The 21,467-nt window shown below is 53.2% G+C and overlaps 2 protein-coding genes across 2 annotated transcripts in view; one reads left to right on the forward strand and one right to left on the reverse strand.

Annotated features, from left to right (window-relative positions):
* The window catches only part of CATSPERD (cation channel sperm associated auxiliary subunit delta), a 47,708-nt gene extending 47,461 nt beyond the window's left edge, over nt 1-247 (reverse strand). The window contains exon 1 of the mRNA XM_059697035.1: nt 5-247. The gene's annotated coding sequence lies outside the window, so the exon portion shown is untranslated. The remainder of the gene's footprint in view (nt 1-4) is intronic.
* Nucleotides 248-21,417, forward strand: LONP1 (lon peptidase 1, mitochondrial). The gene is given in 20 exon segments (XM_059697034.1): nt 248-373; nt 375-464; nt 466-732; nt 4,374-4,462; nt 5,326-5,445; nt 7,366-7,594; nt 9,600-9,661; nt 10,194-10,323; nt 11,050-11,133; nt 11,401-11,621; nt 13,077-13,215; nt 13,966-14,144; nt 16,054-16,141; nt 16,533-16,655; nt 16,737-16,853; nt 18,266-18,406; nt 18,780-18,945; nt 19,568-19,782; nt 19,862-20,026; nt 21,053-21,417. Coding segments are annotated over 20 exon segments (2,913 nt in total). The 5' UTR covers nt 248-262; the 3' UTR covers nt 21,230-21,417.
* Nucleotides 21,418-21,467: the final 50 nt, after the last annotated feature.

A 21,467-nucleotide genomic window follows, 5' to 3' on the forward strand; every position in this document is an offset into this window, starting at 1 on the left:
GCACGAGGCTCTCCACACGTTCCCGAAGGTTCACTTTCAGCAACAGCCGGTCACTTTCCTGCGGGTGAGAGCGCGTGCTCACCTCCACGTGACCCGAAGAGGCCTGGGCGGTGCCAGCTGGTTGGCTAGAGGAGGTGGGTGCGTGAGCGCTTGAACCCCGCCCCCTCTTCAGGCCTCGCCCCGCCCCGCCCCGTCCCGCCCCGCCCCGCAGGCCCCAGAGCACGCTCCCGACGTCACGTGCACTTCTGTCCAGTGAGCGGAAATGACGCAAGCCCTGTGCGCCACCAGGATGGCCGGGCCATGGCGGCGGGCACAGGATACGTGCGGCTGTGGGGCGCTGCGCGGTGTTGGGCGCTACGGCGGCCACTGCTGGCTGTCGCCGGCGGGCGGGTGCAATCTGCGGCCGGAGCGTGGTTGCCCAGAGGCCGGCGGGCCTGCGACGCTTCTCCTCCGTGGGCGCTTTGGGGCCGTGGCCCCACGGCTGCCGGCCAGTGGCGGGGGCTTTGGGAGGCGAACAGCCGCGGCGGCAGCAGCGGATTCTCGGGGGGCGAGGATGCCCCTGAGGGCGGCGTGGAGGATGGCGCCGCCGGCGCGGGGGGCAGCGCGGGCGGCGGCGAAGGCCCCGTCATAACGGCGCTGACACCTATGACCATCCCGGACGTGTTCCCGCACCTGCCACTCATCGCCGTCACCCGCAATCCGGTGTTCCCGCGCTTTATCAAGATTATCGAGGTAATGCGGTCTCCTCCGTTGTCCTCCGTTTCCCCACCTCTGCACGCAGCGAGTTGGGCCGAGGGAAAGTTTAGCACCCTCATTTCTCCAAAGTTTTTCAGACACGAAGTTTATCCAAGGCAGAAGTTGGAATTTTGTCTGTTAATCACTAGCTTGGTGAACTGGAGCCAAATTCCTCCTCTAGGAGCTCTTAAGGCAGCGGTTCTCAACGTGTGGGTCGCGACCCCTTTGGGGGTCGAACGACACTTTCACAGGGGTCGCCTAAGACCATCGGAAAACACATATATAATTCCATATTGTTTTTGTGATTAATCACTATGCTTTAATTATGTTCAATTTGTAACAATGAAAATACATCCTGCATATCAGATATTTACGATTCATAAACAGTAGCAAAATTACAGTTATGAAGTAGCAACGAAAATAATTTTATGGTTGGGGGTCACCACAACGTGAGGAACTGTATTAAAGGGTCACGGCATTAGGAAGGTTGAGAACCACTGTCTTAAGGGGAGTTGGACCCAGCGAGCTTAGGACTGTGCAGTTAGCGTGTCATCACAGGCATCCGGCTTCGAGAAGAACCCGAAAGGCAGTCTTGCGCCAGTTACTTTTCTGCAGGTGTTGGTAAATGTTTTCTAACTCCCCAGAGTGGCCTTTCTAGTGATGAGCCTCTCTGGGATCAGGATTAATTCCTTTCTTAAACAAGTATTTCTAGATCATGTGCCAAGTTCAGTTCTAGCTGTTAGGGGTACAGCAGTGAACAAGACAAAAATTCCTGCCTTTGGAGCTCATATTTTAGCGAGAAGCAAGAAGCAATGAACAAGATTAGTAAGTAAAGTATGTGCTGGAAGAGAATGAATACTACAGGGAGTAAGAGAGCAAGGGACAGATGAGGAAGGTGCGAGGGGAATCTTCTCTGGGGGGTGCGGGAGAGTGTTCTTACCCACTACCATGTCGCCAGCACTGAGGTTCAGCAGCGAACAAATCAAACAGTCCCTGTGCCTAAGGAACGGATGTTGTAATGGAAAGAGGCAGGAAACAAGGTCCTTTCAGACTAAGAAACCTAAAGGGAGGGTTGGGTGGGGAACTAGGGTGATGTAATAGAGAGAAAACATTGTGAGTGCAAGGAACTTGCCTTTTTAGAGTAGGAAGGACACAAATACCTCCCTCCCCCACCCCACCCCTTTTTTAATGATGTGGAAACTGGAGTCCATGGAGGAGAAAGGTTATCTTTAACTGTCTAAGCAAGGTCATACAATGAGTCAGCCTCTGTATTCACCCTCTAACTTCGCCCCCTCACCCCAGTTTCTGCTAAGTAAATCTCAGGGATGCCTTGGAAAGGGACAAAACAGAGGGGTAGCAGCCAGCCAGTGCGCAGGGCACGGAAGAGGCCCCTCCACCGCCTGTTTTGCACTGCTGCTGATGTCTGCCTGAGCTGCTCTTCCAGGGCCTGCCCTGATGTTGAGTAGTGGTTATTTGGAGGTCCCAGGGTAGGACCCTGTGGCTGACTCCACCATCCCTAGTTCTGTAACCTTGGGCAAGCTGTTGCTCTGGGCCTTCATTTTCTCATCTGTGAAATGGACATGATAGTATCTTCTGTCTTAGAGTTGTTGTGGGAAATAAATGAGGTCATGTAAAGGATCTAGAATGGTACCTGGTGCTTAGTGTGCCTCAGTAGTAAGCAGCTGCACCTGTTGCCTTTTATGTGGGGCTCTTCACACATTTCAGAAGCCTGCCTTGGAGAGCTCTTTCCCATCTTTGACCCACCATCAGCAGTCCTCTCCACCCTACCAGGTCCCTGGGGCCAGGACTGTTCACCAGGTGTGGCCCCCTCAGCCCAGCAAAGGGGCAGGTGCCCGAGCAGAGATAATGATTCGTCTAAGACAGCGGTTCTCAACCTGGGGGTCGCGACCCCTTTGGGGGTCGAACGACACTTTCACAGGGGTCGCCTAAGACCATCGGAAAACATATATAATTCCATATTGTTTTTGTGATTAATCACTATGCTTTAATTATGTTCAATTTGTAACAATGAAAATACATCCTGCATATCAGATATTTACAATTCATAACAGTAGCAAAATTACCGTTATGAAGTAGCAAGGAAAATAATTTTATGGTTGGGGGTCACCACAACATGAGGAGCTGTACTGAAGGGTCGTGGCATTAGGAAGGTTGAGAACCACTGTTCTAAGAGGTTGTGTCTGTCCACCTGGAGCTAGCCAGGAGGGTTAAATGAGTCGCTGTGGATAGCATGAGACTGGCATGTGGTACTCATATGTTTGTAATGAAAAGGGATCATGCCAAAGAAGGGGAGGTACCAAGATGCAACAGTCAGCTGTTAGCAGAGGAGAAATGAGGGAAACTTTCGCGGACCCAGTTAGTGTTTCTGAACTTGTTAACCAAGCTCCGATGACTTTCGTTTCTGTAGTTGACTGCATGGGGCTAATTTGCCCCAGTAGGTTCTCTTCTTCTCCGTGGCTTCGGACTGTAGACTAGAGCAGTGATGGCGAACCTATGACACGCGTGTCAGAGGTGACACGCGAACTCATTTTTTTGGTTGATTTTTCTTTGTTAAATGGCATTTAAATATATAAAATAAATATCAAAAATATAAATCTTTTTGCTGATCACTTGATTATTTGGAAAAAAAAATATAAATCTTTGTTTTACTATGGTTGCAAATATCAAAAAATTTCTGTATGTGACACGGCACCAGAGTTAAGTTAAAATGCTGAGAAGCCGAGCTCAAAAGGTTCGCCATCACTGGACTAGAGGCTCTTAATTTTTATTGGGTTGATGTACCCTCCTGATGGACCTTTCTCCAGGGAACAATGCATCCATAGTGACAGGAATTCCCAGACCCTAAGTTAAGGGCCGCTGTTAGAGTTAAAACACAGGTTCTCAAATTTTGGTGCTTGGACCAGCAGCATCACCTGGGAGCTTGTTTAGAATGCAGACTCTCAGGCCCTCTTTAGATTTCCTGCGTCAGAAACTATGTGTGCTAAAGACTGAGAGCCATCAAGTTTAGGCAGTCCCGTCTGGGAATTAGCGCAGGCTTGAAAGAAATCATTTGAACCCTAGAAGACATCTGTGCACCACCCCCCATCAACTGTTTCCTAAGACATCATTAACCCCCTACCTGTCGCCGAAATGACATCAAGAGAATGTGCTGTGATCTTGGGGGTTTCAGCGATCAATAAATAGGGTAAAGATGTGATTGGGAAATACTTTCAGTGAAGACTAGAGGAAGTTAACATCCTATGGGGTGGGCCACATTTGAATTACACACATTTAGTGTAGTTCTGACACTGATGAAATCAGTAAAGTTTAGCTTTTAGGCCTTATATTTTGCCACTGAAACAGCTCTTGAAATTGAGCCTTAAATCACTTTCTTAGTTCTGGCCACTTGTCTACTTAGAGTTTTCTTTAGGAAGGGGGAGAACCACGGAGGAATGCAGTGGTTCATATATCTGTCTTTTGTTTGTTTTTGGTCCAGGGGTTCCTGGACTAAGTTGGTTAGTGACCTCGATCAGATTAGCATGTCCCCAGAGAATAATATAGAAAATGTTAGAGCTGCTATCAAAATGTCAGCTAGAAAACCTACCCTGCGTTTCACTTTGGGGTCATTGTCATGCTAGGTTAAAAATAAGAAGTTGGTTGAGCTGCTAAGAAGGAAAGTCCGTCTTGCCCAGCCATATGCCGGCGTCTTTCTAAAGAGAGATGACACGTAAGTGTAATTTTTCCTTCACTCCTTTGCTGAAGTCGCCCTGGAGTGTAGCTCACCACCAGTTTTGCTCCCTAAAGTAGCCTGAACCTCTGACCCTTGACCTGAAAGAAACCAAGTAGAGCCTACAGGGGACTCAGCCTGGAGCCAAGTGTTCCTTTATAGCAGGGTCCTCAAACTTTTTAAACAGGGGGCCAGTTCACTGTCCCTCAGACCGTTGGAGGGCTGGACTATAGTTTTAAAAAAAACTATGAACAAATTCCTATGCACACTGCACATATCTTATTTTGAAGTAAAAAAACAAAACGGGAACACATACAATATTTGTATTTGCATGTGGCCGCAGGCCGTAGTTTGAGGACCCCTGCTTTATAGCCTGGACTGAAGGCTTGGCTTGCAGCGCTGGGCTTCATGCCTTGTCAAGATGTGGGGGGGTATTAACCTCGAGGACCCTTGGTGTTAAAACATGCACACCTGCAAGGCCGCTCCAGCACAGAGCGAAGTGGGCAGATATCACCGCTTTGGATATGTCCACCTTGACTCCAGGCAGGGATTAGTTCCACTTCCAAGTTAGAAGTCTAGGTTGTCCTGAGTAGGCTCTGTCCTGGGATTTTGGAATGGAATGAAAATTCCATCCAGGATGCCTCATGGCCAGGAGCTACTCACCTGTGCAGTTACCACTGGTATTCCTTAGCTGGCAGGTACTTTACTGGGCTCCAGAGCCCCTGTGGGAGCAAGGAGGTCACTGTTGGTTTTCAGTCCAGGCCAGTTGAGTTTTTCGTCTCTCCCTCCTCCAGCCTAGCCTGAGACACTCCATGGGAATTAGAGAGCCTGTGCCGATGTTCCTTTGTGTCTCTCTCCCTCAGTAACGAGTCCGACGTGGTTGAGAGCTTGGACGAGATCTACCACACGGGAACGTTTGTCCAGATCCACGAGATGCAGGACCTTGGGGACAAGCTGCGCATGATTGTCATGGGACACAGGAGGTTCGGGGGTCTGTGGGACACTGGTGGGGAGGGTGGTTCTGAGTACCCCCAAGTTCCAGCACTGACTCACCCTTCTCAGTCATCCCTGCAGCCTGACACTACAGTGACCACACCAAAGCTGGAGATTGAGACTAAGACATGTCATCTCTGGAACCTCCCTTCTCAGAGTTCCCTTGTTAAAGTGGTAGTATGGGTGGTCCGTGAGAAGTCGTTTCTTTAATGCACGTTATTTTAAAAAGCATCACAGAAACAAAGTAGCAAGTTGCCTCATGTCTCATGTCTAGGTGTCTGCTGTTCACAGTTGGGCTTGCTTTTCCTCCAAGTGCACGTGTCTGCATCTGCCAGCAGATAATGCTGTATTGTCATTCTTAGCAATTTGCAGTTTTTCACCCAGACACACTTCCTTGTGGTCCATGGAATTTTTAACTGTCAAAGGACTGCATATGTTTAAGTCCAGTTTAAGCCCTTGTAACTATCACGATTAATTTTAAAAATCTGCAAGGTTGAAGCTCTCGATAGAACAGCAGTTCTCAACCTGTGGGTCGCAACCCCTTTGGCGGTCGGACAACCCTTTCACAGGGGTCGCCTAAGACCATCCTGCATATCAGATATTTACATGAGGATTCATAACAGTAGCAATATTACAGGTATGAAGTAGCGACGAAAATAATTTTATGGTTGGGTCACAACATGAGGAACTGTATTTAAAGGGCCAGAAGGTTGAGAACCACTGCGATAGAGGAACTAACTAGCTTTTCACATGTGTTCCAAGGAACATTGGTCCTGTGAGATGCTTCACAAGAGTCCTGTGATCAAACACACATGAGAACATGTCGGAGTACAAGCTGATAACGTGTAGTGAAGATATAGTGGATGTTCTGAAAAGCCCCTCATTGGAGACACTGACAGCATTTATTGAATTCAGTCTTCCATCGTTTTTCTCACCTAGCCTTTTTCTTGTGTCAGCTGGCAGCACCCCAGATACACTCTGGGGAAAGTGCCTATGCCGGGCCCTGATTCTGTGAAAGTCCTGGTGGCACTCCTTGCACTGAGCCTCCACACCCCTTCCTCTGTTCCCACTAGTCTCTTTTAGGGAAGAGGCTGTTTCTCTGTGTCCTGAAAGGACTCATGAGCCAGAGGGAAGAGAATAAGATTCAGTCCGAATTAATAAACAGTGGTGCCTGCTATCTGCCCTGCCTTACAGAATGAGGTGCCCTATAGAATGAGCCCTCTCTCCTGAGGCCAGGCCTCCTTTTCTCTGTGCACCTTGCTGATGACAGCTGGGCACCGAGTAGGCATCTGTGGTGGCTGTCAGGCCCTCCTCTGAGGAAGGCACCATTGTTAGTTACTGTGTGACAGAGGGGAGGCGGAACACGTCATACAACACCTGGATGGAGAGACAGGGTGGGAGCACCCCTAGTGGGGGGACACCAGAGGCATGAAAACAGGTCACAAGCTGAAATCAAATGGTGGTGGGTGCTTTAGGGAAGGGGGGAGATGAGGATGGGCAGGGTGACAGGATCTGGCCTCCTTGAGGAGGTGCCCTTGAATGGAGACCTGAATAACACGAAGGGGTGAGCTTCGAGTGAGAGAGGGATGCAGAGTCCCAGAGATGGGCTCTGCCGAGGTCACAGCTCGTAATGGTCCCCAGAACTGGTTTCCATTGTCTTATCCATCAGTTTGTGGAGGACAGTGGGGCATTGGTGTGGGAATGGAATGGATGGGTCTGCTGGAGTCTAAGGGCAGAGGGGGATGCTGGCCTTTGGGTTCTGAGAAAGTAGCTCAGTCTTCAGCTCCAGAGTTTGTAGTTACCCTGCCCTGGGCCCAGCAGGACCCTTAGTTATCAGCACTGGGGTCCTCATTAGGGCACGGCCCCTCCCAACCGCAGCGGCTCCATCTCTGCCTCGCTCCCGGCTACAGGATTCACATCAGCAGACAGCTGGAGGTGGAGCCGGAGGAGGCCGAGGCTGAGAAGCAGAAGCCCCGCCGGAAGCCCAAGCGGAGCAAGAAGGAGGCGGAGGAGGATCTGGGTGTCAGGCGCCAGATGGAGGTGGTGGTGGAGCCCAACTCGGGCACCCCCAGCGAGGTGCTCATGGTGGAAGTCGAGAATGTTGTCCACGAGGACTTCCAGGTCACAGAGGAAGTGAAGGTGAGTCAGCACTCCTGAGGAAGGGGCTAGCCTGTTGCAGCACTCATTGTTTGAGAGTGCAAAGCACATTTTTCCTCACAAAAGTCCTTGGGAGAAACTGGGATGAGAAAAATGAAGGAAATCCACTGGGGTCCTTAGCTGCTCTCGAAGGAGGCAGGGTTTGAACCCAGGTCCAGCCACAGCCTGCGATCTCCGGGCAGGTGCCTCCAGCCTTCCCCCCAAGCCTGGTGCACCGGGGCGGGGAAGCAGGGCACATTCCTCGGGAACTCGGGCTCTGAGACAGGAAAGAAACAGCCTTCTTCCTGGTGAGCCAACTTTCAAGGTGGTGGTGGGAGTGTCCTTCCACCTGCTCTTCTAGTGCAACTTCTAGACAGGGTGACTGCTGGGTAGGAATATAGTGAATAGCTTTGGTCTGATTCTGAGGCACTGTGGTTTTTTCTTTTCTTTTTTTAAAATTTATTTTTAGAGAGCGAGAGAAATATGGATTTGTTATTACACTTAATTTGTGTATTCATGAGTTGATTATTGTATGAGGCCTGACTGAGGATCGAACCTGCAACCTTGGCATATAGGGACCATGCTCTAACCAACTGAGCTACCCAGCCAGGACACCAAGGCACTGTCGAGAAGTTTTCTGGGGCAGCTTCTGAGCTCTGAGGGAAGGAGTGCTGTGATTGGTTGGTGATGTTAGCCTTGGGTGCTGGAAGGGGCTTGGCTGCATTTGCCACTGGCCTGTACCAGCAGTCCAGGGCCACCCGGGCCCTTGAGAGCAGAGCTGTGTGGGAGAACCTTCCATGGTGGAAATATTCTGCAATTCGGCACCATTACCTGTGGCTATTAAGCACTCTACCTATGGCTGGTGCGACTGAGGAACAGAACGCCCATTTTATTTAAGTGAATAGCTACCAGTGGCTGCCGAACTGAGGTGTGGGTTTATATGTCATAAACAGCACAGCTTCAGAGTTTCCTATGGGGATTGTGTAGTGGGGGAAAGGCAGACATAGATGGTGTTATGAAAAGAATTGAGGACTAGGCTGGGGGTCTGGTGCAGAAAGCCCTTGTCTTGGGAAACAGGCTGGGCTGGGAAGGGGCTGCCCCTTCGCCCGTCATGCAAGGCACATTCGTGAGAAACGGTGCTGAACCATTTGTAGACGACCTGTATGTAGCAGAGCAGCTCCCCCACTGTGATTTATTGAAAGTCAGCCCTCAACACAAGGGCTTGAATAAAAAAGAAAAAAGAATCGAGGACCTTGGAGAGACAGCGCACTCATCCTTGTTCACGCAAGGGCGATGGACCTTCAGCTGGCTTCCTTCTATAAAGATCAACTCAGGCAATTCAGGGACAAATCCAATAACTAGATATCACGAGATTAGACTAGAAAACCCCAGCCGTTGTGGCTGCTTGTTTCGTGCCCACCGGTGCCCTCATTGGAATACAATACGCTGCAAACCGGGCCTTCTGGAAACAAATGAGGTGTGGGTATGTACGTTGTAAACTGCCTGGTGGTCCTGCCAGAACAAGACCAGCCTCACCGTGGCAGGGAACAAAGGCAAGAAGGAACGCAGTACCCATAGGTCCACAGCCTAGGCCCCACCTCTACAGGGACCTGTGGCCAGGTTCCAGGAGGAACAGACTGAGAGCCCTAGCGACTCAGGCAGATCCAAGACAGAAGTCACAGCCTGCGTGTTATGTGGCCAAGGTTGAGGAGTGTCAGTTGTGAGTGATAAAAGAGTAAAGAAAACCCCCGCTCCCTCTGTAAGAAATGCCCCCCACCCCCAAAACGCCTCGTTCTAAGATTAGAATGGTGTAAGGAGATGGAGTTGGCTTTAGTATTTGCTCAGTTGGTTCGGTGTCCCCGTGACTGGTGACTTCTGGCTCTGCTCCTGGGTCTCTAAGGCCATCCTTGGCCAGGACCAGGTGGGAGGGGCTCCCTAGGGCCACAGTGCCCCTCTGGCCCACTGGCCCCAGGACCCCGTGACCCATGCTAGTTGTCTCACTTTCCAGGCCCTGACAGCTGAGATCGTGAAGACCATCCGGGACATCATTGCCTTGAACCCGCTCTACAGGTTGGTGTCCTGCACCCTCCCCAACCGGAATGTGTGGCTAGCCCTTCCTGAGGCCAGGCTGGGCTCTCTGTGGCACCTGGGTTGGCAGAAATTTTCCTCAAGAGCGTCCTGGTTGAAAACCTTTTGGGGGCAGGAATTTGACACCCAGGCCCAGTCCTGTGCAGGTGGAACCTCTTCCCTTCTAACAGGGACATCCTGGGGTGGTTTGGCTGACCTGGTCCAGGTTCTTTGCCGTCTTCCTGATAACAAGGGTCTGGATTTGGCTGGAAGCCTTTGTTGTCATTAGTTGGAGTGAAGGGGGATCTTAGGAGGTTACCACGTGGCTGCCGCAGGGGGCTTCTATCTGGGCTGGAGGTGTTACACTCATGATTCTAGGACAAGGAGGCCCTACTGGTCCTGAAGCTGGGGAGGCCCATATGCAATGCTGGCTCTCAGTGCTGCTAGGGACCATGAGACAGGGCCAGCAGGAGTGAAGTCCCAGCTGCTGTCATGGTCCTCGTGCCCCATGACATCACCCCTCTGTCCCTTCCAGAGAGTCTGTGCTGCAGATGATGCAGGCGGGCCAGAGGGTGGTAGACAACCCCATCTACCTGAGCGACATGGGTGCCGCACTGACGGGAGCAGAGTCCCACGAGCTGCAGGATGTCCTGGAGGAGACCAATGTGAGTTGTCCGCACATGCACTGTGCCGGGCCTGTGCTGCGTGCTGGGCCGCTTCCCAGGCTGGCTGGGCTGGCTGGTATCCTCAGCTCCCTTTTTGAGATGATTTCACATCAGCACATGTCCTTCATTCACATCCAGCTCCCTCATTCTTTTTAACTGCTGCATAGTATTCCATCAGGTGGTGTCTGTGATTTAGTGGTGGCATATTTGAGTTGTCACCAGTCTTTTGCTGTTACAAACACCTGTACAAACATCCTGATCCACACAGCTTGAGTACCTGATGGAGTTTTATCTGTAGAAGGTGTTTCCAGAACCTGGCTTGTTGGAACAGGGGTGCATGCCTCTTTTTGTTAAAGTGTGGCTAGTGGTCTGTTACAGTTTAGGCCAGTGATGGCGAACCTATGACACACGTGTCAGAGGTGACACGCGAACTCTTTTTTTTGGTTGATTTTTCTTTGTTAAATGGCACTTAAATATATAAAATAAATATCAAAAATATAAATCTTTGTTTTACTATGGTTGCAAATATAAAAAAATTTCTATATGTGACACAGCACCAGAGTTAAGTTAGGGTTTTTCAAAATGCTGACACACCGAGCTCAAAAGGTTCGCCATCACTGGTTTAGGCTCTCTATAGCAACAGCTTGCTGAGTGCCCCGAACCCCCCCCCCCCCCATCCCTGCAGAGATGGACACCATTCTGATTGATGTCTCCTTTTTTTGGCAGATTCCCAAGCGGCTGTATAAGGCCCTGTCCCTCCTCAAGAAGGAGTTTGAGTTGAGCAAGCTGCAGCAGCGCCTGGGGCGGGAGGTAAGTGGGGTGGGGACAGCCCCGAGCTGAGAAGCCCTTCTGTGCTCCGAGGGCTGCGTGCACTTGGGCTGTGAAACTGATCCTAGCGGCTGAACCCAGAGAAAGAGGTCTCCATCTGACCATCCCCCTTCGAGGAGGAGGAGCTCTCTGTGTTCAGAGTCCTGGGGAAAATGTGCGAAATGGGAACAGATTGGGAAAGGTTCCAAAGCTTTTTCCAAGACTGGACTGTGTATTCTCCGGTCTGAGGGCAGCTTCTTGGCCCTGCAGGTGGAGGAGAAAATCAAGCAGACACATCGCAAGTACCTCCTGCAAGAGCAGCTGAAGATCATCAAGAAGGAGCTAGGCCTGGAGAAGGAGGACAAGGACGCCATTGAGGAGAAGTTCCGCGAGCGGCTGAAGGAGCTCGTGGTCCCCAAGCACGTCATGGACGTTGTGGATGAGGAGCTGAGCAAGCTGGGCCTGCTGGACAACCACTCCTCAGAGTTCAAGTGGGTGCCTGGGGGCAGCGGTGCTGGCTCCTCTCTCACATCTGGCTCTCAGAAAAGCCTGTGACCTGGCAGGGTCTGGCATGTGCCAGAACGCCACCGGCACTGGCACAAGCACTTGTCTTAAACAGCCCGTGACATGCATCAGTCCTCAAACCATCCTGTGCGGAACCTGCCTTTGTCACCCCCATTTCTCAGATAAATCAGGGTTCAGGAAAGTCAAGTCAGTGACTAGGGCCTCTAAGCTGGTAGTCGGGAACAGTGATTTGAACCCAAGGACATATGGCTTTAAGCTAGTGCTTCCAGCCAGAGCCAGGAGTCCCTGAACCGTCACCCCGTGGTCACCCTCTTTCCTTGGCTTCTGTCCTCTGGCCTCCCTCTTGCTGCTTTGAGAGTCAGCCAGGAAGTAAGCGTATTTTATTGGGAACTCGGCCTTGACCAGCGGTCCTTGTCCCTCCCACACTGGCTGTGAGTCAGGATGGCTGCCCAGGGTTTGGGCAGAGAGGCTCAGGGCCTGTGGTGTCAGATCCCAGGGACTGGGCGTTGCTCCTGGGCAGTTTGTGGACTGGCAGGTCCTGGAATGGCCCTTCTGAAGGGAGGACCAAAGCACCAGGCCCCTCCCTGACTCAAGATGTCTGGGGAGGGCGACACTTTCTACAGGACCCTGGGAGATGCTGATGCCTCCATTCTAGAGGTGCCCCAGCTTTTCTTCCTCAGGCAGCTAATGAGCTTTCATGCTGCTGTCACAAGTGTTTATAAACTAGAGCAGCGGTTCTCAACCCGTGGGTCGCGACCCCTTTGGGGTTCAAACAACCCTTTCACAGGGGTCGCCTAAGACCATCGGAAAACACATATAATTACATATTGTTTTGTGATTAATCACTATACTTTAATTATGTTCAGTTTGTAACAATGAAATTGGGGGTCACCACAACATGAGGAACTGAACTGTATTAAAGGGTCGCGGCATTAGGAAGGTTGAGAACCACTGAACTAGAGCCTTAAAACATGAACTAATCATACAGTCTCTTATTAGGACCCTAATGAGGGGCCTCTTCTAGGCCCCTGTCCCTGATACACAACTCCCAGGCAGGGTTACCCTCTTGGTAATGCTGACCTGCCACCACCCAGGCTTCAGTCTCCTCACTTGCCCTGGGTTAGGTTGTCCCCTCCATTCTAACCACTGTCCCTTCCATGGTGTTAGACCCTGAGCAGTCCCCATGCTCGCTGTGTCTCTGGTCTGGGAAACGGGCCTGGCACTTGTGGTGGGAACCAGGATACTTCCCAGTTGTGGCCCTCACTGAGAGAGCTTTCCAGAGTGCTGCCAGCCTGCCAGCCAAGTGCACTTGGTGTAGTTCACGTTTTGGGCTCAGTGGGTACCAGCCACATGGATTTGCAACAGCAGGGGCCAGGTGCCTCGCGGGGACCCACTCACCACTCTGGTCTGTCCTGTGGCAGCGTCACCCGCAACTATCTGGACTGGCTGACGTCCATCCCATGGGGCAAGTACAGTGACGAGAACCTGGATCTGGCCCGGGCCCAGGCAGTGCTGGAGGAGGACCACTATGGGATGGAGGACGTCAAGAAGCGCATCCTGGTGAGGCCGCCTGTACCCTCTTCTGTGGGCCCCAGAGTCCTGGGCACAGGCCAGCCTAACCCCACATCCAGGCACTTGGTCGTTGTACCTAGGGCGGATGCTGAGCGGCGTGGTCTGTAATGGTCTGGATTTGCATATGGGTCTGGATGCCTTGGAGGCTGGGGCCCTGGATCCCCTCCCTGCTGTTGGGGAGACCCAGAGGAGCCCCCTGGTGAATGTGGGGGTCTGGAGGTACAGAGAGGTTCAGGAGGGTAAGGGGTAGAGAGCCCTGGCCAGAGGTGTTGGATTGGCTCAGAAATGTCAGGGGCTGCCAGAGCCAGCCTGCCCTGCTCCAGGGGCTCAAAGATTTACAAGGGGAAGAAAACAGGCCTGGCTGAGGGCATTGGGGCGTGGGCAGACCAGGAGAAAGGAGGAGGCCCTTGTGATCCACAATATAGAAGGAAAGAGCCTGTTAAGTGGGGGAGCTGCCTAATGGGCCTGTACTGTAGTCATCCATAGTTGATTGTCAGTCACACATGTTCTCCTGGCATCTACTTGTCCCATTGGTGCCTCAGGCTGTCCCACCCTGTGGCAGATGACACCTGCAGTCAGGTTGGCTCCTCCAGGACAGGCCTTGTCCCTTCTCGCCCCCCAGAAACCTAGAAAGTACCAGAAGGTGGCCAGACTCAAGTCAGGCACAGCCCCTACTCTGCACAAAGGCAATGAGCAGCGAGTGATTGATTGTCTCAGGGAGCCCACCTCTGCCCATAGGAATTCATTGCCGTCAGCCAGCTCCGAGGCTCGACCCAGGGCAAGATCCTCTGCTTCTACGGCCCCCCTGGTGTGGGCAAGACCAGCATCGCCCGTTCCATCGCTCGAGCCCTGAACCGAGAGTACTTCCGCTTCAGTGTCGGTGGCATGACGGATGTGGCCGAGATTAAGGGGCACAGGTAGGCCCAGCCTCCTGGATCTGCTCCTGCCTTTCTTTGTTAAAGTGATTGGGGTGGCAAAGTAGTAACCTCCACTCACACTGGAGTTAGTAACTGAAAAGTTGAGGCATCTAGGCCCGGCCGAATCCAGGGGCTCAAATACGGGTCCAAATCTTGACCCTTAGGGAGGGCTTTGTCAGCATTTCCAGCTTAGTTCCCCCAGCAACTCCCCCAGCCCCACCAGAGTTCCAGGGCTGGCGCTTGCCATTCTGCCTGGGCTGTCTGACTAGTGACTGAACTAGAGTGAGGGGCGAGGTGGTCTCCCCAGTGAGAATGGGCCAGCCCACACCTGTGAGGCCTGAGCACCTGTCTTGATTCTTTCCTCTCTCATCAGACCCCGAGCAGGGGCTGGTATCTTCTGTGTCCCGGGTCTTAACCATTTGTACACCATAAGCGTCTATAGACGCAAGTGGGGAACCTTTTTTAATTAAATTCAAAATATCGTGGCAGTTAACTGGTTACAGCTACCTGGCCCTGTGCCTGGCACCCTTCCGGGGAGCAGTCAGGATATTTCGTTCTCCTGGAGCTTCCCGCCATGCTGGCCTCCACAGAGGTTGGTTCTTGGAAAAGTGTAAACTGCTTGAGACACAAGTGTAGCAGATACACTAGTATTTGTTCTCAGGTTGCCAGTGTTCAAAGGTGGGGTGGGGAGGCCGGATGGGGAAAAGGTAGCGCTGTCATAGGCTATTCTTGGTGCTTCTCCCTAATGACTAATAGATGCGTGATCTCTATGGACCACCCACAGGTTTTCCTGTTCTCCCTTGTACCTGGCCACATGACCTCCTACCTGCCCCCAAGCCCTGGCAAATCATTTAAGGATGATTTGAGTCCATGTTACAAGTTCCTTTTTGTTGTCTCTGAAAACATGGATACTTTTGGCCACCCACTGGGCAGGGTGAGTTGGGTGTGACCTCCACCCCTCACTGACTCGAACCCGCAGGGAGGTGGGCAGTCTCTCGGCTTCCTGGCACAGAGCCTGGTGTGAGCTCCAGGAGGGGTCAAGAAGGGACAGGGCCCACACAGCATTGGAGGCCACCAGGCTGGGATGGTGCACATATTCCTGGGAGACCTACTCTGAGGGTGGAGGGGTGCAGGGAGCTGACCTGGGAGGCTGGGGAGGTTCTTGCCTCAGTACTGACCTCTGAGCTGGTTGAGCAGGAGGCTGAAAGTTGGGGGTGGGCCTGAGGGAAGGCAGAGGGGACCCTGGTACCCCCTGTGCCCTAGTTGGAGACTGCCTAGGAGCTGTGGCAAGGACCACTCCCCAGGGTGAGAAGAGGCTTTGACTTAGTTTCTGCACAAGTGCAGGCGGTCTGACGTTGGGAGGTCATTGGGGAGAGGTACCCAGAAGGATGGGCAGGTGGGCACTTTTTGCTGATGCTAGTCTGGGATTCCAAACAAGGACAAGGACGGGGAACTGACTGACTGCTGTTGTCATACTGAAAACTGCCAAGCTCCCCTCGGCCCACATGGCCCACCCGTTGTCCCCTTGCTGCCCTCACCTTCTTCCTCTCTCAACTCACTCTGTTCCTGCCCCAGGTGTTGGGGATGTTCCTGGTGCCGGTTTCTGGCTGCTTCCAGCCCTTCTTGTTCTGTTGGGTTTCACTGGATATGAGGTGCTGACTAAGGGGATGGGTCTGAGGGAGACCTGGCTGTGAATCTGTCCCCTGCCCTGAATCTGAGCTGGGAAAGGAGGTTGGGGTGACTGAGTGCTCCGCAGATTGGCCTGGCCAGAAGTAGCCAGCATTTCCCCCCAGAGGGCACGTGGCACACTGAGGTCCTTGGATCTCCAAGGGAGCTGGGCCTGCGAGTACGCACGTGGCCCCCAGTGGATGGGGCAGGCACTGACTGCCCAGCGTGCTCTCTTCCCCAGGCGGACGTACGTGGGCGCCATGCCAGGAAAGATCATACAGTGCCTGAAGAAGACCAAGACGGAGAACCCCCTGATCCTGATAGATGAGGTGGGTGTGCGCCCTGGAGGGCTGAGCTGTGGCTGCGCTTCCCTGAGGTTCAAACCCTGTCTCCAGGGCCCTCCTAACCCAGAGCTCCGGGCAGCCCTGACCAGGCAGTCTGTGTTCACAATGAAACCCATGGCCTGGTGGCTTCGATGGTCCCTGAGTCACTGTGGGCGGCCTCACTGCAGCAAGGCCCTCTCCTGCCCCAGAGGACCCCATGTCTGCCCAGTCACGCTGTGAGGCCAACTCTCTTGTCCCTTCTCAGGGCTTCCCCAGTTCTGGGCCCTGGTGCGGGTGGGGTCTGGGCCCACTTGGTTCCCCTGCCTCAGTGTCTGGTGAGCAGGTGCAAGGGGCAGGACAAGGTGCCAACACCAACTGCCCTCTGATGCCCTTCCAGGTGGATAAGATTGGCCGGGGTTACCAGGGGGACCCCTCGTCAGCATTGCTCGAGTTGCTGGATCCTGAGCAGAATGCCAACTTCTTGGACCACTACCTGGACGTGCCCGTGGACTTATCCAAGGTGTGTGTCCTGCCTGGGGCCTGACCCTGGCAGGGAGAGGTAGGGTGGCCACTTCTCCAGCACCTCACACTGGCTCCCTAGGTGCTGTTCATCTGCACGGCCAACGTCATTGAGACCATCCCAGAGCCACTGAGGGACCGGATGGAGATGATCAACGTGTCGGGCTATGTGGCCCAGGAGAAGCTTGCCATTGCCGAGGTGAGGCCAGGTATCCCATCTGGCAAGCCCTGGGGAGGGGTGCCCCACTGTGCTCAGGCTTGAGCATCTGAGTGCACACTAAGTACTGGGCACTTAGAGTTGAGGAGTCAGTCCACAGTGCCCCTGCTCTCAGAGCTCCCATTCCCGTTCTAGTCAACTGTCAAACCTGAGCGGGAGGGAGACAGGATACTGATCCCCGTGTCACGTATGTAGTATGAGGTCTAGCCAAAAGAAACATGTGGCATGTTGTAAATTATAATGTCACACCTCTGACACCAGGTGTGGGGTGTTTGCCCCCACCAGCCAGTTTTCTGCATTTCAGTGACACTACCCAGGGTTAGCGGCAGAACTTACAGCTTCCGGGCTCGCCCCAACTTCAGGAGCCTCTCCTCTGACCAACCAGCTGTAAGCTGGGTTCTTACAGCCAACCTCTTCCTCGGGTTTGATAGTTGACTAGAACAGCTTACAGAACTCAGGAAGAGAGCTTAGTTTACTCGTTTATTATATAGGATGTACCTTGGGAACAGCCCAAAAAGAGTGACACGGGATGAGGCATAGGGAAGGGCTGCAGTGTTTGCTATGTGGAAAGGGTTTCTCCCCTCCATGCCTTTGCAGCCAGGAGATGGGCACTGGGCCCCAGGGGGAGGGGGGGAGAAGGACTCGGTGGCAGGGGTGCTGGGACTCCCTGCCATATCTGCCCTCCATCCATAGGACTCAAAACGGGTGAAGGATGGGCTGGTTCAGGGTCTGGGTGGGGGCTTCCTTCAAACCCCTGAAGGGATATGACAGCAGGGACACAAGGACTTCTGGGAGCTCCAGGGCCAACTGCAGTGTCAGTTGGCTCTGTCCCCTACCTGGTGCTCAGGGCTGTCTGTCCAGAGACTGCTGTACAGCAGGAGTTGTGCTGGGCTATGGGTGACCATGGAGCCTCTGTCTGCTCTGGGCAGCAGCTACAAAACCTTGTCTGTATGTGGGGTGAGCCCAGGAATCAGGGAGGCCTTCCTGAAGGAAGTGACATCTAAGATGCCATCTGGAGAGAGGATAGCAATTGGATCTGCGCAGAGAATGTAGTAGGAGCAGGGGTGGTTGGCTGGGGGTTTGTAGGTTGTGGACCCCACTCTTCAGGGTCCTGGCACCCACTGAGCTCTGCCCAGATACTCTGTTACCATCCCTCCAAGCCTTACTGGCTACTTTCACCATCAGTGCCACCCTTTAGCCTGCCCTGACACCCTATGTTTGTTCATTGGACAACCCTAGCTTCCTCAGGGACCAGAGTTCCATGAAGGCAGGGCCCACCTCAGTCCTGTCTTTACCAGCCAGGGGTCTGTGGCTGGGTGCTGGGCCCTGGACCCTGAGACCTGGGCATGAGGGAGGTCCCAGGAGGATCCTGACGGAGCTCCCCTCTCTGTCAGCGGTACCTGGTACCCCAAGCCCGTGCCCTGTGCGGCCTGGATGAAAGCAAGGCCAAGCTGTCGTCGGACGTGCTGACTGTCCTTATTAAGCAGTACTGCCGGGAGAGTGGAGTGCGCAACCTGCAGAAGCAGGTGGAGAAGGTGAGCCTAGAGGGTGTGATGTGACCGAAGGGAGCCAGACACAGGGCAGATGCTGTCTGACCCCACTCCTGTGAGGTCCCCAGCAGTCAGACTCACAGATATCAAAGTAGAATGGTGGGTGCCAGGGGCTGGGGAGTTTTTGTTTGGGAAGCTGAGAACGTCCTGGAGATGGACGGTGGGGATGGTTGCACAGCAGTGTGAAATGTACTTATTGCCACTGAGTTGCACTCTTAGAAATGGCCTACAGTGGTACATTTTTTATGTGATGTGCATTTTATACAATTTAAAAATTAAAGCAAAAGGAGATGGATGTGGTGAGTGGGGGCCTGCGAGTGGGGGCCGGCTGCCCATCATCCTGCCTCACCTGCCCCAGGTCTTAAGGAAGTCCGCCTACAAGATTGTCAGTGGTCAGGCTGAGTTGGTGGAGGTGACACCTGAGAATCTGCAGGACTTTGTGGGGAAGCCGGTATTTACTGTGGAACGCATGTATGAAGTGACGCCACCTGGCGTGGTCATGGGGCTGGCCTGGACCGCTATGGGTGAGTGCTGCACGTCCTTCCGTTTGTCCTCTGGGACAAGTTTGTACTTTGTTGCCCTGAACCACCCTCTGGCTGGCTGGTGGCGCACATTGAGACCAAGAGAATTGGGGCTGTTGGAGAGGTGGCCACAAGGTGGCAGGTGTACTCCATAGCTTTATTTAGGTGATGCTTTGACAGGCTTGCATGCGGGACAGTCCTTCACAGCATGAGACCCTGGACACCACCCAGCAGGGGAAGGGGTGAGAGGGAACTTCTGTGTCCAGGTGGCATTGCTCCACGTGGGCTTCTGGGTCTTTTAGAGCCCAGGGCTTGCGTGCAGTTTTGGGGGGTTTGTAAAGGAAGCAGGCTCTGGTTGACAAAAAGGTTGCTTATTTGGGTGATATTTAAAGCTATGTAAGAATCTGTGCCTGGTGTTGGCAGCCTGTGTGAAGGTACACAGGGTAGGGCCAGTGCACAGTGGTTCCCTTAGGTGGCATGGGCGCTGACATGAGACAGAGGAGGTGCTAGGCTGAGGAGAGGTGGGTGAGGAAGTGTTGCAGGTGGTGGCCCAGCATTGAGGGGGAGTGGCTACCCTGGGAATCTATCTCAGAGCTCACAGCCCCTACACACTGGTGTCTTCCAGGAGGCTCCACGCTGTTTGTCGAGACATCCCCAAGGCGGCCTCAGGAGAAGAACAGCAAGGACAAGGACGGGAGCCTGGAGGTGACAGGCCAGCTGGGGGAGGTGATGAAGGAGAGTGCCCGCATCGCCTACACTTTTGCCAGGGCCTTCCTGATGCGGCATGACCCCACCAATGAGTACCTGGTGACCTCACACATCCACCTGCATGTTCCAGAGGTGAGCCACAGTGCCCACCCACCCACCCACCCACGCAGCCTTGCATTGAGCCTACCACCCACCTGCCTCTCCCCACCAGGGCGCCACTCCCAAGGATGGGCCGAGTGCTGGCTGCACCATCGTCACAGCACTGCTGTCACTGGCCATGGACAGGCCGGTGCGGCAGAACCTGGCCATGACGGGCGAGGTCTCCCTCACAGGCAAGATCCTGCCAGTGGGCGGCATCAAAGAGAAAACCATTGCAGTGAGTGCTTTTCCCTTCCCTGCCCCCCACTGCCATATAGTCCTTGGACAGGTAAGGCACAGCAGACCATCTAATGGCCCGTTTTATAGTGGGCATGGGATTTGGACCTAGAGCCCATCTTGAACTGTTCTAGGTGTCTCTACACACAGGACCCCCCCCCTCCCCATATGAACTCCTCAGTGGCTTTGTGGGCTCCTTGAGGAATGGGGCAGCTTCACTGCTCACGTGGCCTGGCACTGAGAACCTTGGGCAGGCCCCTCATCCCCCCCCCCCCCAACCCCCCACATATCCAACTCCTGGCAGAGCCCTACTGCCCTGACTAGTAGATTGGGCCAGGACCGTAAGACTCAAAAAATTTGAAGTTTTGGCTACATTTTCAAAATAACGTTTTTCTCCAGCTGTCATTGCATTTTTAGGAACCTTTTTTCCAGCAAGGGTCATTTGGATATCTATAGCATCCTTTGCGGGCCATAACAAATTATCCACTTAAAAATTAACCTGCGCCCTAACCGGTTTGGCTCAGTGGATAGAGCCTCGGCCTGCAGACTCAAGGGTCCCAGGTTCGATTTCGGTCAAGGGCATGTACCTTGGTTGCGGGCACATCCCCAGTGTGAGGTGTGCAGGAGGCAGCTGGTCGATGTTTCTCGTTGATGTTTCTAACTCTCTCCCTTCCTCTCTGTAAAAAAATCAATAAAATATATTTAAAAATATATATATTTTTAAAAAAATTAACCTGCTACACTTGGTCAGACTCAACCCTAATGCCTTGGCAGGGCCAGACCAGATCTCTTGGGCCTTAGCCTGACATTCCCCACCCGTTCTAAAGGTAAAGCAACGGATGCTGATTCACACACAGGGCTGGGCAGTCATTTGTGGTGGACTCTGAGGGAGCCACACTCTAAGACCAGCCCTAGGCTTCTTCAGAAACCAGTGCCCTTATCCGAGCACTGGGTCTGGGCTACCCTGAACTGGAGCCCCACCAAGTCCTCCCCCTCCTGGACTAACCCAGTGTCCCCTGCATCCTAGGCCAAGCGTGCTGGAGTGACATGCATCATCCTGCCAGCAGAAAACAAGAAGGACTTCTGCGATCTAGCTGATTTCATCACCGAAGGCCTGGAGGTCCATTTTGTGGAGCACTATTGTGAGATCTTTGACATCGCCTTCCCCAAGGAGCAGGCGGAGGCCCTGGCTGTGGAGCGGTGATGGTGGCCTAGGCACTGCAGGTGCTGACAGGCCCATTCTGAGCTGAGACTGCACTGGGGGGAAGGGGCTCTGGGAAGTTGAGCCAGGACTCAGCAAGTGGCCCGGAACCCAAGGCCCTCAATTACAACTTAATCATGGAATCTGACATATATGAACTATTTAATTATGATTAAAGACCATTTCTAGTACCACCTGTGTCTTCTGTGTCTACCATATGGACCAGCTTCAATGTCAGCAC

Source organism: Myotis daubentonii, chromosome 5 (genome assembly GCF_963259705.1).
Source record: "Myotis daubentonii chromosome 5, mMyoDau2.1, whole genome shotgun sequence".
In the NCBI taxonomy this organism is placed as follows: Eukaryota; Metazoa; Chordata; class Mammalia; order Chiroptera; family Vespertilionidae; genus Myotis; species Myotis daubentonii.